This window comes from Rhinatrema bivittatum, chromosome 1 (assembly GCF_901001135.1).
Source record: "Rhinatrema bivittatum chromosome 1, aRhiBiv1.1, whole genome shotgun sequence".
Lineage (NCBI taxonomy): Eukaryota > Metazoa > Chordata > Amphibia > Gymnophiona > Rhinatrematidae > Rhinatrema > Rhinatrema bivittatum.
This window is the reverse complement of record NC_042615.1, coordinates 4,304,432-4,318,555: the sequence shown is the minus strand read 5'-3', so window position 1 is coordinate 4,318,555 and position 14,124 is coordinate 4,304,432. Positions and strand designations below refer to the sequence as shown.

At 47.2% G+C, this 14,124-nt stretch overlaps 1 protein-coding gene across 1 annotated transcript in view; it reads right to left on the bottom strand.

The window, feature by feature from the left end:
• LOC115082116 (neurotrypsin-like) overlaps positions 1 to 14,124 on the bottom strand; it is a 67,181-nt gene that overhangs the window by 31,231 nt on the left and 21,826 nt on the right. Inside the window, exon 5 of the mRNA XM_029586382.1 lies at positions 1,445 to 1,623. Within this exon, the coding sequence (XP_029442242.1) occupies positions 1,445 to 1,623 (179 nt within the window). The remainder of the gene's footprint in view (positions 1 to 1,444; positions 1,624 to 14,124) is intronic.

The window sequence follows — 14,124 nt, the reverse complement described above, 5'->3', positions numbered from 1 at the left end:
AGAGCTAGGAGACAGACCTGTCTGCTGTAAATTTAAAAACTCTGTTCCAACCTTTTTTTTTATATATATATTTTAATACTTGCTTGACCCTATGTAGGAGAAGAAATATCTCTGAGGAGAAGAACCATAGGTTCGTCTGACTGCAGAGCAGTACTGAGGAGTGCAGGGTGAGCTATGCCCATATATGGTAAGCCTTTGAGGAGCGCAGGGTGAGCTATGCCCATATATGGTATGCCTTTCAGTTGTTTTTTTTCTCTGGTTCCATCTGATGGACAGGGGACACAATCCGCTGTCTGGACTGATCCGGGTATATACAGGGAACAGGTTACGCTAGAGGCACAGTGTACCTGTGAGAGGGATGTGGGAAACGCTGGAGTCATAGTGCACTTGTGAGAGAGGTGTGAAGGACACACTGGAGTTATATCTGAGAGAGGTGTCCCGGACATGCTGTGGTCATAGTGTACTTGTGAGAGTAGTGTAGAGAAGGCCGCAGTCATAGTGTACTTGTGAGAGGGATGTGGGACACGCTGGAGTCATAGTGCACTTGTGAAAGAAGTGTGAAGGACACACACTGGAGTTATATCTGAGAGAGGTGTCCAGGACATGCCGCAGTCATAGTGTACTTGTGAGAGTAGTGTAGAGAAGGCCGCAGTCATAGTGTACTTGTGAGAGGGATGTGGGACACGCTGGAGTCATAGTGCACTTGTGAGAACGGTGTGAAGGCCACACACTGGAGTTATATCTGAGAGAGGTGTCCCGGACATGCTGCAGTCATAGTGTACTTGTGAGAGTAGTGCAGTGAAGGCTGCAGTCATAGTGTACTTGTGAGAGGGATGTGGGACATGCTGGAGTCATAGTGCACTTGTGAGAGTAGTGCAGAGAAGGCTGCAGTCATAGTGTACTTGTGAGAGGGATGTGGGACATGCTGGAGTCATAGTGCACTTGTGAGAGAGGTGTGAAGGATACACACTGGAGTTATATCTGAGAGAGGTGTCCCGGACATGCCGCAGTCATAGTGTACTTGTGAGAGTAGTGCAGTGAAGGCTGCAGTCATAGTGTACTTGTGAGAGGGATGTGGGACATGCTGGAGTCATAGTGCACTTGTGAGAACGGTGTGAAGGCCACACACTGGAGTTATATCTGAGAGAGGTGTCCCGGACATGCCGCAGTCATAGTGTACTTGTGAGAGTAGTGCAGTGAAGGCTGCAGTCATAGTGTACTTGTGAGAGGGATGTGGGACATGCTGGAGTCATAGTGCACTTGTGAGAACGGTGTGAAGGCCACACACTGGAGTTATATCTGAGAGAGGTGTCCCGGACATGCTGCAGTCATAGTGCACTTGTGAGAGAGGTGTGAAGGACACACACTGGAGTTATATCTGAGAGAGGTGTCCCGGACATGCTGTGGTCATAGTGTACTTGTGAGAGTAGTGCAGAGAGGGTACCTGTGAGAGGAGTGCAGGACACGCCAGCGTCTTCCTGATGGGCACAGTTGTGCTCTCCCCAGGCATTCTTTGTGCATTGCTCTATGGAGAGCTCGTTCCCTGTGCACTGAACTTCATCCAGCAGCACGGCGCCAGAGCCCTCTCCAAAGCTGGCTTGATTCCATGCCTTAGCTACACCCCTATCCAAAAGAGAGAAAGACAAGGCGTGAAGATTTTCATGGCTTCTCAATCACTGATATACCTTATTCTGTTCAAAGACCTCTTTTGTTGCCTGTCTGGTCATGGGTTTTCCACAGGACTCAGGCTATAAGAAGCAACGCTCCTTTCCTCCTATCTCAGAGCGGCGGGGCAGGGAGGTTCAGGAGGGGCAGACCTGGGGATTCATCTCATAAAACCTAACATTCATGACAGGAGAAGGAGGGGGATAGCAGAAGGCTGGCAGGAGACAGCTGTCCCAAAGAAGGAGCAAGGTGATGACACGGGGAGCTGAGCGCCCCACCTAGGCAGCCCAATTTATTTGGTTTGCCATTGAAAGTTCCCTACAGTTCCCCTGCTGTAAGAATACCTAATTTGGGGCACACAGTGATGAAAATCAGTGATGCAGATATAGACTATGACAGCAGATAAAGACCTCAATGTCCATCTTGTGTGACCATCTCCATTGCTGCCACAGTGTCCCAGTTGACCTTTCCCCTTTCTTCTTCACAACCAGGAAACCTCTCTGCTTGTTCCATGCTTTTTAAATTCGGTCACTACTTCTGTCTCCAGCATTTCACGCACCCACCCCTGTTTCCTGATGGTGCTCCTGAGTCTGCCACCTCGAAGCATCGTATATGACCTCTCCTTTTAGATAGGGTTTCCAGCTGGCTGGTGCTTGGCCCGCCTGGCCCGTTTTCTTAAAGGGAGACTGATAGAATCGGAAACATGGTCTATGCAAGTGCCGGTTTTCTATCAATCACTGGTCTCCAGGCTGGCATGGAGACCCTTGCTCGGTCTTGCCTTCCCCGCAGACCTTGATTTTATAATTGGTGGCTGCTCTAAACCCACTCTATGTGACCGATACAGCAAAACTTGCTAATGAGCTTGCGGGACCAAGGACGGAAATAGTGCATGCTCTTCTCCCAGGCCCTGTATCCCAGCAAGGGGAAGCAAGGCCGCCCTGGGACAATTTCATAAGCTAATTCTGCAGCAGCCGCCACTCAGATCGGGCTCAGAGCAGCCCCAGAATACAAAATCAAGGTCTGCAGGACAGGCAAGATTATAAACTAAAAGGTCGGTGGGGTGAGATTTCAGGCAAACGGCACGGCATTGATGTCTGGGGGGAGGGAGCATGGCGTTGATGTCAGAGGAAAGAGGGTGGAGCATGTGGCCAGTTTATTTTGGGGGTGGGGAGGGGGATGTTAGCCAAAAGTCCCTGGTGGTCCGGCGGGGGTCCTGGAGCGATCTCTTGCACTCAGGCCGTCGGCTGCCAGTTTTCATCTGCTACTTGTGCATTATTAATTGCTTTGAGGTATTTAATTGTTTCTATCACATCTCCCCACCTCGCTTCTTCTCTAGGACTTACATTAAATTCCCTCTCCTGAGCTAATCGGGATTACCCAATTTTTCGTTGGCTAAATTTAGCTGCTAAAAGGAGGGAAATTTCCTCCCTCCCCCTGCAGGATAAAGCTGACTAGATCTTTGTGAATTCCCATCTCATAGTACATCACGGCGGATCCATACATTCTTCCAGCTGAAACTCTTCCTGGTTAATTCTCTATCACTTTGAGTAGGTGAGCAGATAAATTCTTACATGAACAACAGCACACAGGACTGCAGAAAATGGAGGTTACCTCTGACTATTCTTATATTTAATGAGTATTTGTCTTTAAACATTACTTTGCTCTCTGTAAGTTTAAGGAACATTTATTTGAGGTTATGGGCTTTCATAGACTTTATATCAGTGTTTGCTGGAAAACTCTTCACAGCTACAAGTGCCAAGACAACAGGCCTTAACAAAGCAGAGCTGTAAGGGAAAATGGGTTCTTACCTGCTAATTTTCTTTCCTTGAGTCCCACAGATCAGGCCAGACAAATGGGCTTTTCTCCCTTTACCAGCAGATGGAGACAGAGAGGAAAAGCTTTACTGTACTGTTTGTACATAAGATAGTGTGCCCCCTGCAGTCAGTCAGTATTCTTTGTCTCCAGCAGATGGAGACAGAGGAAAAGCTTTACTGTACTGTTTGTACATAAGATAGTGTGCCCCCTGCAGTCAGTCAGTATTCTCTGTCTCCAGCAGATGGAGACAGAGGAAAAGCTTTACTGTACTGTTTGTACATAAGATAGTGTGCCCCCTGCAGTCAGTCAGTATTCTCTGTCTCCAGCAGATGGAGACAGAGGAAAATCTTTACTGTACTGTTTGTACATAAGATAGTGTGCCCCCTGCAGTCAGTCAGTATTCTCTGTCTCCAGCAGATGGAGACAGAGAGGAAAAGCTTTACTGTACTGTTGGTACATAAGATGTATTTATTTATTTTATTTATTTAACATTTTTATATACCGAACATTTGTTTTTCACTTCATGTCGGTTTACATTGTAACTAAGACCAGGCTTTAATCCTGGTCCGATAAAGCAAGTAAATTTAACTATATAAAATTAAAAAACTAAAATAAAATAAGTCGTATAAAAATAAAACATATTAAAAAAAAACTTGTAAATTATCAAAAATAGTTAAATTGCCCAATAAGAAATTACTAAAATGAAATAGAAATTATCCAAGTAAGCAAACTACAAAATAATAAAATACAGTTTTTTAAAAAAAAACCTAAATAAAATAAATCACTAAATGTAAGCATTTCTTATCTAAAAATAAATCAATAATGAGAGAGTCAGTAAATAACAAGGATTAGCCTTGTTGAAAATAGGTCTGCTCAAACAACCATGTTTTTAACATTTTTTTGAAAGATTGTATGTTTGCTTCTTGTCGAATATCGAACGGTAAAAAGTTCCAGAGTTTTGGCCCAGCCAGCGAAAGGGCCCGCTCCCTAATTGAGTTCAAATAAGCGGATTTTGGAGAAGGTATTGAAAGAAGTGTTATTGTTTGTAAGGTTTTGGGTGGACCCTTGGACACTGTGGCTGCTGACCACGCCCACAGGGGAAGTCCCGTGAGGGGCCACAGGTCAGGCTCAGCTTTAGGACACACAACACAGATAGATCTTTTATTAACAGTATTGAGGAGCCACCAGAGGTGGCAGTAGTGAGCAGAGATGAAGCCCGGCTGGGCTTGTAGTCCCTCAGGGCTCTGGAATAGCGATCCCACAATGGCTGTGCTGTAGTGAAGAGAAACTGAGATAGTGAGTACAATGAAGTATATGCAGGGTTCTGGAATAGAGCCTCGTTGGTTGAGTACTCTCACAGCGGTTTCTCTCGGTAGGAAACACAGAAGCTGGAATAGAGGCAGGCCCTCGAGGAGCAAGTACCTGGTTCCAGGGAACAGCTCTGAGAGAAGTAGATAGTAACTCACTGATGGTGTAGGCAGCAGTATCTTCCAGGCAGAAATGAAGTCCAAGCAGTGAGTCTGGGAACATGGGCCCTCGAGGAGCGAGTACCGATTCCAGACAGCGACCTGAAAGATAAGAGAGAGAGAGAGAGGCCCCCGAGGAGTGGGTACCCCAAATAGAGTAAGTCCAATAATGGAGAGGCAGAGTAGCTAGGTACAGAGAGCGTATCCCATCCGTAATGAGTTCCTGTACGAATACCTTTGCTAACTCGATTAGCTAGCAGTAGTGTAGGCTTTTTGTATCCGGGATGCGTGACGTCATCACAGGGGGACGCCACTGAGGTTCGCGGCAAAAAAAAGTATTTGAAGCAGGACCGCGCGGCGTGCGCGCCCTAAGGCAGCTGGATAGCATGGCGGGAGGCAGCACCTAAGCCGGACTGGGGATGCCGGAGAGGATGGCAGGCAGATGCCGCGGCAGCCAAACATCCATCAACCACGGGAGGAGTCGCCAGAGAGGTAAGGAGGGCGGAGTGGAGACGTCAGGCAGCGACAGTCATAACAAGAACATAGTGTCCCCCCTGCAGTCAGTCAGTATTTTCTGTCTCAATCTGCTGGAGACAGAGAGGAAAAGCTTTAAACACTGGTGTACCCCCTGCAGTCAGTCAGTATTCTCTGTCTCCAGCAGATGGAGACAGAGAGGAAGAACATTACTGTACTGTTGATACATAAGATAGTGTGCCCCCTGCAGTCACTCAGTATGAATCGTACCCAGGCAAAAACCAAAACAATCCACCTCAAGTTCGAGCAGGGAAATAGTAAAACACCGGTCAACGCAATATTAACTGAATAACACTTTCCAACCAGAGGATTTTGAATGCTACAAAGATAATATCTGACATATATACAGAGAGTAGAGTGGTCTTCAGAAACACAGGGTGGGATTCTGGACTGATCTGAGGAACTCATGAAAAGAAAATTCGCAGGGGAGAACCAATTTTCCCTTCCTTCTCATTCCCCAGATCAGTCCAGACAAATGGGATGTTCCCAACCCTCCCTAAACTGAGTGGGACCCCACAAGACCCACGTGTAGCATATTCTCAACAAAACCAGTGGAATCCGCTGCTCGAGCATCCAGTCTGTAATGTTTAGTAAACGTATGTAAAGAAGACCAAATTGTTGCCTTGCAGATCTCCTGCAGCAATACCAATTGATATTCTGCCCAAGAAGCAAACTTTTCCTTGGTGAAATGGGCCTGAAAACCCACCTGAAACTGGCATCCCTTGCAAATGTAGGTGGAAGCAATTACTTCCTTAATCCTTCTAGAAATAGAAACATTCAATGCCTTTTTCCCCTTTGGTACTGCTATGTTTGGCCCCGTGGCTGACCTCACTCACCCCAACAAGCCTGAGATTCTGCTAGTGGTTCTGACAGCACCACCATGCTCCTGACGCACTGCTGCCCTCTCCCTTAGGTGAGCGAGCATGCATGCACCCTCACCATGCAATAGAGGCCCCGCAGCGGGAAAGGAACTCGTGGTCCTCATCTGATGTCAGCTTGTGGAGTATGTGAACCTCCCACCATGCCCACAGCCAATGCCTCAGCAACAGGTCCTCCTACCTAGTCTGCAGTGCATGTTCCGTGTATTCCGCCTTGTTCCAGTCCTGCCTTGCTTCCCGCATTGTTCCAGTCCTGTCTTGTCTCCTGTCTTGTTCTCTGCCTTGTCTCCTGCCCATTCCTTCCCTTTCGGTCCTGCCTCTTGCCTTGCTCTCTGCCTCCTTGTTCCTATTCTGTCCCTCCAGCCTGTGCCTTGTCCCCCCTCCGGACTGACCTCTGGTTTTAACCTTGGCTTTAGATTCTGACTATGTTACCTGATCTCCCTGCCCTGACCTCTGCCTGGACCTCGATGCTGTCTCGTCTCCACCTGACTGCTTTCTATGAGATCCTCGCCTAAGCTTGCCGGCCCCGGGAACCCAAGATCTCGATCTGCAAGAATGGGGCTGGTATAAGTGAAGCCTAGACCTATCCCAGTTAGTGTCCACCTGTCGGCGTGGGCTTAGTGGGATCACCCGTCAGGCTGCGTCAACCATGCCACAGCCAAGGGCTCACTTTCTGTGACAAGTACGGCTTCTGAAGAGCACAAACCGATGGCCTGTCTTTCAAAAACTTTTAGTAACCTTCAAATACCAAAAAGCAAAATGATGCACTAGACCGGGAAGTAGGACTTCGAAAGGGTTTCCACCAGCCGCATTAATAAAAGCATATTTTTTCCTTCTGCGTACGGCAATGAACCTTAAAAACCCCTGTAAATGGTCTGTTCCTAAAATGTGGGCCAATAAAGCCACAAAGAGAGTTCGCCACAGCTGGAACATCAGGCACTGGGCCCAACAGAAGACTCGCCAACGGAGTGAGATGGCAAACGTTTTTCCAACTTGCCTGCCGAATCCCCGGAAACTCTCCGACAGCTATTTAAGTCTTTGTCTGCCAGGCTGTCCCAAAACATTAATTCTAAGCTTCAAACTGCGGTAGAAAAGGTGGCACAGGTTGAGCAGGAGGAGCAACTGGACATTAAGACTCAGGTAAGCGACCTCTAGGATGGCTTTACAGGTTATGGCCGCCAGATTGAAGATGCGGAGGAGGTTCTCTCAGCTAGGAAATGGGCAGGAGGATTTAGAAAACTGAGGCTGGTGAAGCCTCATCCGCATTGTTGGCCTCCTGAAGCAGGTCGCAGGGGCTGACGTGGTGGCATCTGTGGCATCATGGCTGCCTTCCCTCTAGGACCTCAGCGCATTAAAGTAGATTGCACACATCGGGCCGGGAGGGAGGCCATGCATCATTATCGTATGGCTCCACAATTTTGGAGATAAAAGAGAACATGAAAGGCCACCAGAAAGAAACACAGTAACACAGAAGTGTTCATTTTTCAGGACTTCTCTCAGGCAGTGGTTAAAAAATGACAGAGCTTTGCTGACAAGATTATCCGGGAGGGAAGTCTATTTTTCCCCCCGGGTGAGGTACTTATGTTTCTGCAGGAGGGCAGATGAAGAGGCTGGAAAGCACAAATTGTGATGCATTTTGGTTTTCAGCATCTGGGACGGGGAACTTTGTTAAATTGCATGTAACTTGTTACCCTCAGTGTGTGGCTGGTGGAGCCCCAAGCTGAGAGGGACATGTGTGGGGTCTCTGGTGGTAACGGTGAGAGATGGTAAAGCATCACTCCCACGACATGGGTCAGATTTTTATATTTGACTTTTGTTAATTTGGACTCGGTGCTCTTGCTCCGGAAATACCCTCCTTTTGCTGAATCACTGGGCTGTTTGCAGTCTGGATAGTGGGAACGTCCCTTGTACTCGCTCATGATGGAGATGGTGGATCTTTTTCGCATAACACTCTGTTGTGGAGGACAAGGTATCCTGATAAGATCCTGCTTTTATTTTACAAGGATTGGAGTGCGGGGGTGGCACTCGCATGAAAGGCTGGATTTTTTGGACTTTGTTCTTGTGTTTGGTTACTTATCCTTCGTACATAACACACCCTTTCCTTTATATTTTGTTATTGTGCATGCTCTGAGCTGGTTGGAGTTTAATGCTCAGGGTCGCACAGGAGGGGAGTTGGGGTGGATGGGAGGTATTTGATTACAATTGCTGCTTTGATAGTGGAAGAGCATTGGCTGCAATTGCAGGTTATTGGGGGGGGATTTCATGGTAGTGTGGGTGTGGGTGGGGAAGGTTAAACTGCAAAAGATTGAGATGAAGACAGAATGGGGATATTTTTTCATGTCACGCTAACATGGGCTTTTCATATCACTAAACTACGTATTCTACACGTTGAAACATTCTGCAGTATCGTGTATTGGCTTGTGCCATAGTTCTCCATTCAAAGCAATAATCTATGAATGTTAGAGATATATCCTCCCCAGTAAAGACTACCTGAATATTATAATTCTTACATAGGCAGAATCCTCAAATCGCTTTTCTCCAGGAGACTCCTATTACTAAAGCAGAACACTTGAAATTGGGCAAGAAGCTGGATGGGATCTGTGTTTTTGGGTGCATATAACTCTAGGAGCTGGAGGGGGGGGGGGTGGGCATGTAGTTTTGCTACATGAATACCTTCTATTCACTTTACACCGTAACTTTCAGATTCTGAGGGCCAATGGAGAAATTACTTATCTGATAATTTTGTTTTCCTTAGTGTAGACCAGTGGTTCCCAACCCTGTCCTGGGGAGCCCCCAGCCAGTCGGGCTTTCAGGATATCCACAATGAATATGCATGAGAGAAGATTTGCATGCACCGCCTCCATAACTTGCAAATTTTCTCTCATGCATATTCATTGTGGATATCCTGAAAACCCGACTGGCTGGGGGGGTCCCCAGGACAGGGTTGGGAACCACTGGTGTAGACAGATGGACTCGGGACCAATGGGTTATGAGCTTCCCTGCCAGCAGATGGAGACGGAGTCAGGTTTCAAAGGCTGACGTCCCCTAGATATACCCCTGCAGTGACCTCAGCCATTCAGCATTCTCTTCAAAAGTCATTGTGGACTTACTATCGAAAAAACTTGATTACAAAACTTGATTAAAAATGGATAACCATCACCATACTCAACCAAACAAACACTGAACCCCAGTAAGATTATAGATGCCATGGTCTAGGGACTGGATGAAGGCTTACCCATAATCTTTTGGAATCAATATCCACTCCATGGGCGAATCATTGGCACTGTTCTTGGGCAGGATGCTGAGTCCATCTGTCTACACTAAGGAAAACGAAATTATCAGGTAAGTAATTTCTCCATTTCCTAGCATGTAGCCAGATGGACTCAGGACCAATGGGAAGTATAAAAGCTACTCCTGATTGAAGCGGGGGGCTGCCCACGATCTGGTTAATATCACCTTTGCAAAGGCTGTAGAAGAGGACCGGAAGGCTCATCTGCATATTGCTCCCAGCAGCCCCTGGGAGAGGAGTCCAGAGGTCACCTCAAGCGATCCAGGGATTTAATTCCACAGCCCCAGCTTCCAGAGACCCTGCACCCTATGCAGTAGATTTGGGAAATCTTTGGACTTATAAAAGTTTGCTAAAAGGTGAAATAGAGAGATATAGTCTTTAGTGTTTGAGTGTCTCTGAGATAATAAGCAAGCCAGAGACAGTTAATTCTAGTGTCTGTCTTTCCACCCCGTCAACCCTTGATTTTTAGGCAAGAGATACTTTCTCATTAAAAATTAATCAGGGTCTTATCTAAATCATATGATTGTACCAGCTCTTATTGAAAGTTTAATCATCCCCTTGTAGGATAGGGATGTGCATTCGTTTTGAATGAATGCGCAATCTGCAACGTATAGGTCCCTATTCGTTACATTCGTGGGATCCCGAAACGTATGGCGAACCCCCACGAATGCAATGTATCATTAATGAATAAACCTCCCACCCTCCTGACCCCCCCAAGACTTGCCAAAAGTCCCTGGTGGTCCAGCAGGAGTCCTGGAGCGATCTCCTGCACTCGGGCCGTCGGCTGTCGGTATTCAAAATGGCGCCGATAACCTTTGCTCTTACTATGTCACAGGGGCTACCGGTGCAATTGATCGGCCCCTGTCACATGGTAGGAGCACAAGATGGCGCTGGGGGGTGGCCGGAAGTGCTTCACCCCTTTCAGAAAACGGACCAGGATGAGAGATCGGGGCCACTGCAGGGCCTGTGAGGTTGTACTGACTTTCATTACGAATGCTGCTGCTGCTGCTGCTGTGGGCCGCTTTCAGGTTGTTTTATTTTGCATTTCTATTTTTAACCCCTTTTTTTTGTTCTAACTTTTGTATTATTTATTTATTTATTTATTTGCACGTTTTTCTATACCGAACATCATTAGAGATATCATGCCGGTTTACAATTAACTAGGGATAACGAAGTAGGAAGATAGCAGTTACAAAAACAGGGTCAAAAAACTGGGGGGGGTGCGAGAGTAAAGGCGCCCGGGAAGAAGAGTAGCAGGCAAGAGGATAGATGACCTTAATACGTAGGAACAGATAAAGATGTACAACTGCCGACAAAACTGTTGTGTGGTTATGTGTGGTTACAGTAACAAATGTTGTTAACAGACAGTATATATACAGTACATTACAGTGGTTACAGTAAGAAATTTTGTTGGCTGACAGTAGACAAATTTACAGGAGAGTACTTCCATATTTAAGTTGGGAGGTAACTTGTGAAGTAATAAAACAGCAGCATATTTAGAAGTATAGCATCCTAACACAGTATCAGGTATACAAAGTACAAGCTTAATAAATACAGCAAGATTTGAGAGTCTAGTATTTGAGAGTCCAGTAGTTGCGAATCTAGATTTGCGAAATTAGTATCTACATATGATTTCTGCAGCAGGATGATACGTGGCAGAGGTTACGGGAAGGCTTGTTTAAATAGCCAAGCTTTGAGCCTGACTCTGAATTTCTGAGTGCACTGCTCAAGTCTGATTTCGGGTGGCAGAGTATTCCAGGCATAAGGACCAGCAATGGAGAATGCTCGTTCTTTGGTGGCCTTGAAGTGGAACTGTTTATGAGATGGGATGTGTAGGGTACCTTTGTAGGAGGCTCTGGTGGGTCTATTAGTGTCGTGGAAGCAGACTTTGTCTTTCATCCAGTGCATGTCTTGGTTGTGGAGGGTTTTGTGTAATAAAGTGAGTGTCTTGAAAGTTATGTGTTGTTGGATGGGGAGCCAGTGTAGGCTTTTGAGAATGAGGGTGATGTGGTCGAATTTGCGAGAGTTAGTGAGGATTCTCGCTGCTGAGTTTTGTAGTAATTGGAGGGGTTTAAGTGTGGTTTTGGGAAGGCCCAGAAGGAGGGAGTTACAGTAGTCGATTTTGGATACTACTGTTGCTTGCAGGACTGTCCGGAGGTCGCTGAGATGGAGGAGGGGTCTAAGTTTTTTTAAGGTATTGAGCTTAAAGAAGCAATCTTTCATGATTGCACCAATGAATTTTTGTAAGTTAAGGCAGTTGTCTATTATGACACCTAGATCCCGGGCTGATAGAGAAAAGGTAGCATTGGCGGGGGGTGTGGTCTTGGAGTGGTTTGGGGGAGTGATTATGAGAAGTTCGGTTTAGCTGTATTAAGGGCGAGGTGTAGCGAGGTTAGGAGACTGTTGATGGATGAAAGTGCGTTTTCCCATCTTTGAATCGTGGAGATCAGGGAGTCTGAGATGGGGATGAGAATTTGAACATCGTCAGCATATATGAAGTATGTGAGGTTCAGGTCAGAGAGGAGCTGGCAGAGGGGAAGTAGGTAGATGTTGAATAGGGTGGACGACAGTGAGGATCCTTGTGGAACGCCTCTGGAGAGGTGGCTAGGTTTGGATTCGTAGTCGTCAATTTTTATTTTGTAGATTCTGTTATTGAGGTAGGATTTGAACCATTGGAGGGGGGTGCCAGCAATACCAATCTCGCTGAGGCGTGCTAGGAGTATGTTATGGTTAACCTTGTCAAAGGCCGCTGAGATGTCTAGAAGTGCCAGTAAGCAGGAGTGACCTTTGTCAAATCCTCTTAGGATGGTGTCAGAGAGTGACAGTAGGAGGGTTTCCATGTTGTATAGCTTTCGGAAGCCGAATTGAGAGGGGAATAGGATGTTGTGTTTTTCGAGGTGGTCAGAGAGTTGAGTGTTAATGGTTTTTTCAAGTACTTTTGATAGAAAAGGGAGGTTAGAGATGGGGCGGAAATTGGAGAGGTCATTGGGGTCGAGGGTGGGTTTCTTGAGGAGGGGTTTAATGGTGGCTTGTTTGAGAGGATCGGGGATGATTCCAATAGAGAGTGAGGAGTTTATGAAATCAGCAATGGGCTTTGCAATGCAGTTGGGGATCATTAGTAAGGCTTTAGTGGGAAGTGTGTCAGAGGGGTGTCTGGTGGGTCTCAATTTTTTTGAATATATTTTCTATTTCTATTGATGGTGTCATTTCGAAGGAACTGAGTGTAGTCAGTGTAGAGGAAGGAAGAGGAGTGTGTGGCGGGGATGAGGTGGGAAAGAGTTGTACGAGTTTTGAGACTTTTTCATTGAAGTGATGGGCAAGTTTATTGCATTTGTTTTGAGTGTCAGAGTCAGACGGACTGGTAGAAGGAGGCTTGGTAAGTTCAGCCACGTAGGAGAAAAGCGCTTTAGCATTAAATTGTAAGTCGTGTATTCTTTTGGCAGAGAAGTCTTTTTTGACTTTAAGGATGCCAGTCCGATATTTGTGTAGGGCTGTTTTGTATTTGGCCAGGAGGGAGGGGGATGGGTCTTGGCGCCATTTCTTTTCAAGGTGTCAAGCTTGGTGATCACATCTGGGAAATAAGCAGGTTGCAGGCAGAAGTGCATATTGCATTGATTCAAGAAACACCTGCACATGAGAGGGTTCCCTGAAAAGCATGGAGGTGCCAGCAAGGGCACAGTCGGCTGAGGAGCCGGTGAGGAGGTAGAGGTATTGAGTTTGATAGACGTGGTTGTGGCAATCACAGTAGCGTCTAGACGAGAGCTCAGGTTGACTATGGCAGCGGCCAGAGACTCCAATAATTTTTGCTGTTCGCTGATCCTTTGTGCCAGGCCAGGAATGGCCTGGAGGGCCAAGACCTCTGCCAGGTCCGTGGACTTGGCAATCTGTTATGATTTGTGGGGAGGAGCCCCACAGGTCCACACCGTCAGGAGGCGAGGTCAGAGAGAGCAGGGAGCTCTGGGCGAGGCTATGGAAAGGTCCCGAGGAGCCAGGAGAATTACCCCAGGAGGGAAGCAGGCTGGAGACAATACCTGGGCAGAGACCCCGAAGGGGAAGGCGCCAGACAGGCCACAGAGCGGGAGGCGGGAGATTGGCCGAGCAGGAGGTACTCCGGAGTGGCAACCCTGAGATGCGGAGCTGTGCAGCGTAGAGGGTATTGATATAATGCCGTTGGCCAACCCGCGGAGCAGGGAAGCCCAAGTCAGGTCTCCACAGATGACGTATGCACAACCCCGAGGAGTGGGAAGCTCTGATAGTCTCTGTATAGCACGGAAGCACTGCCCTGAGGAGCGGTGGGTGGGTGGGTGGGGGGCGCTGACAGTAGCAGTGTAGCACGAGAGCACTGCCCCGAGGAGCGAGGAAGCACTTACAGTCTCTTGAGTAACTTATAGGCACAGCCCCAAGGAGCGGGGAAGCCCTGAGGTAGAACTCCCGAGTTGCAGAGATGTTCCAGGGGTAGCCCCGAGGAGCGGGGAGC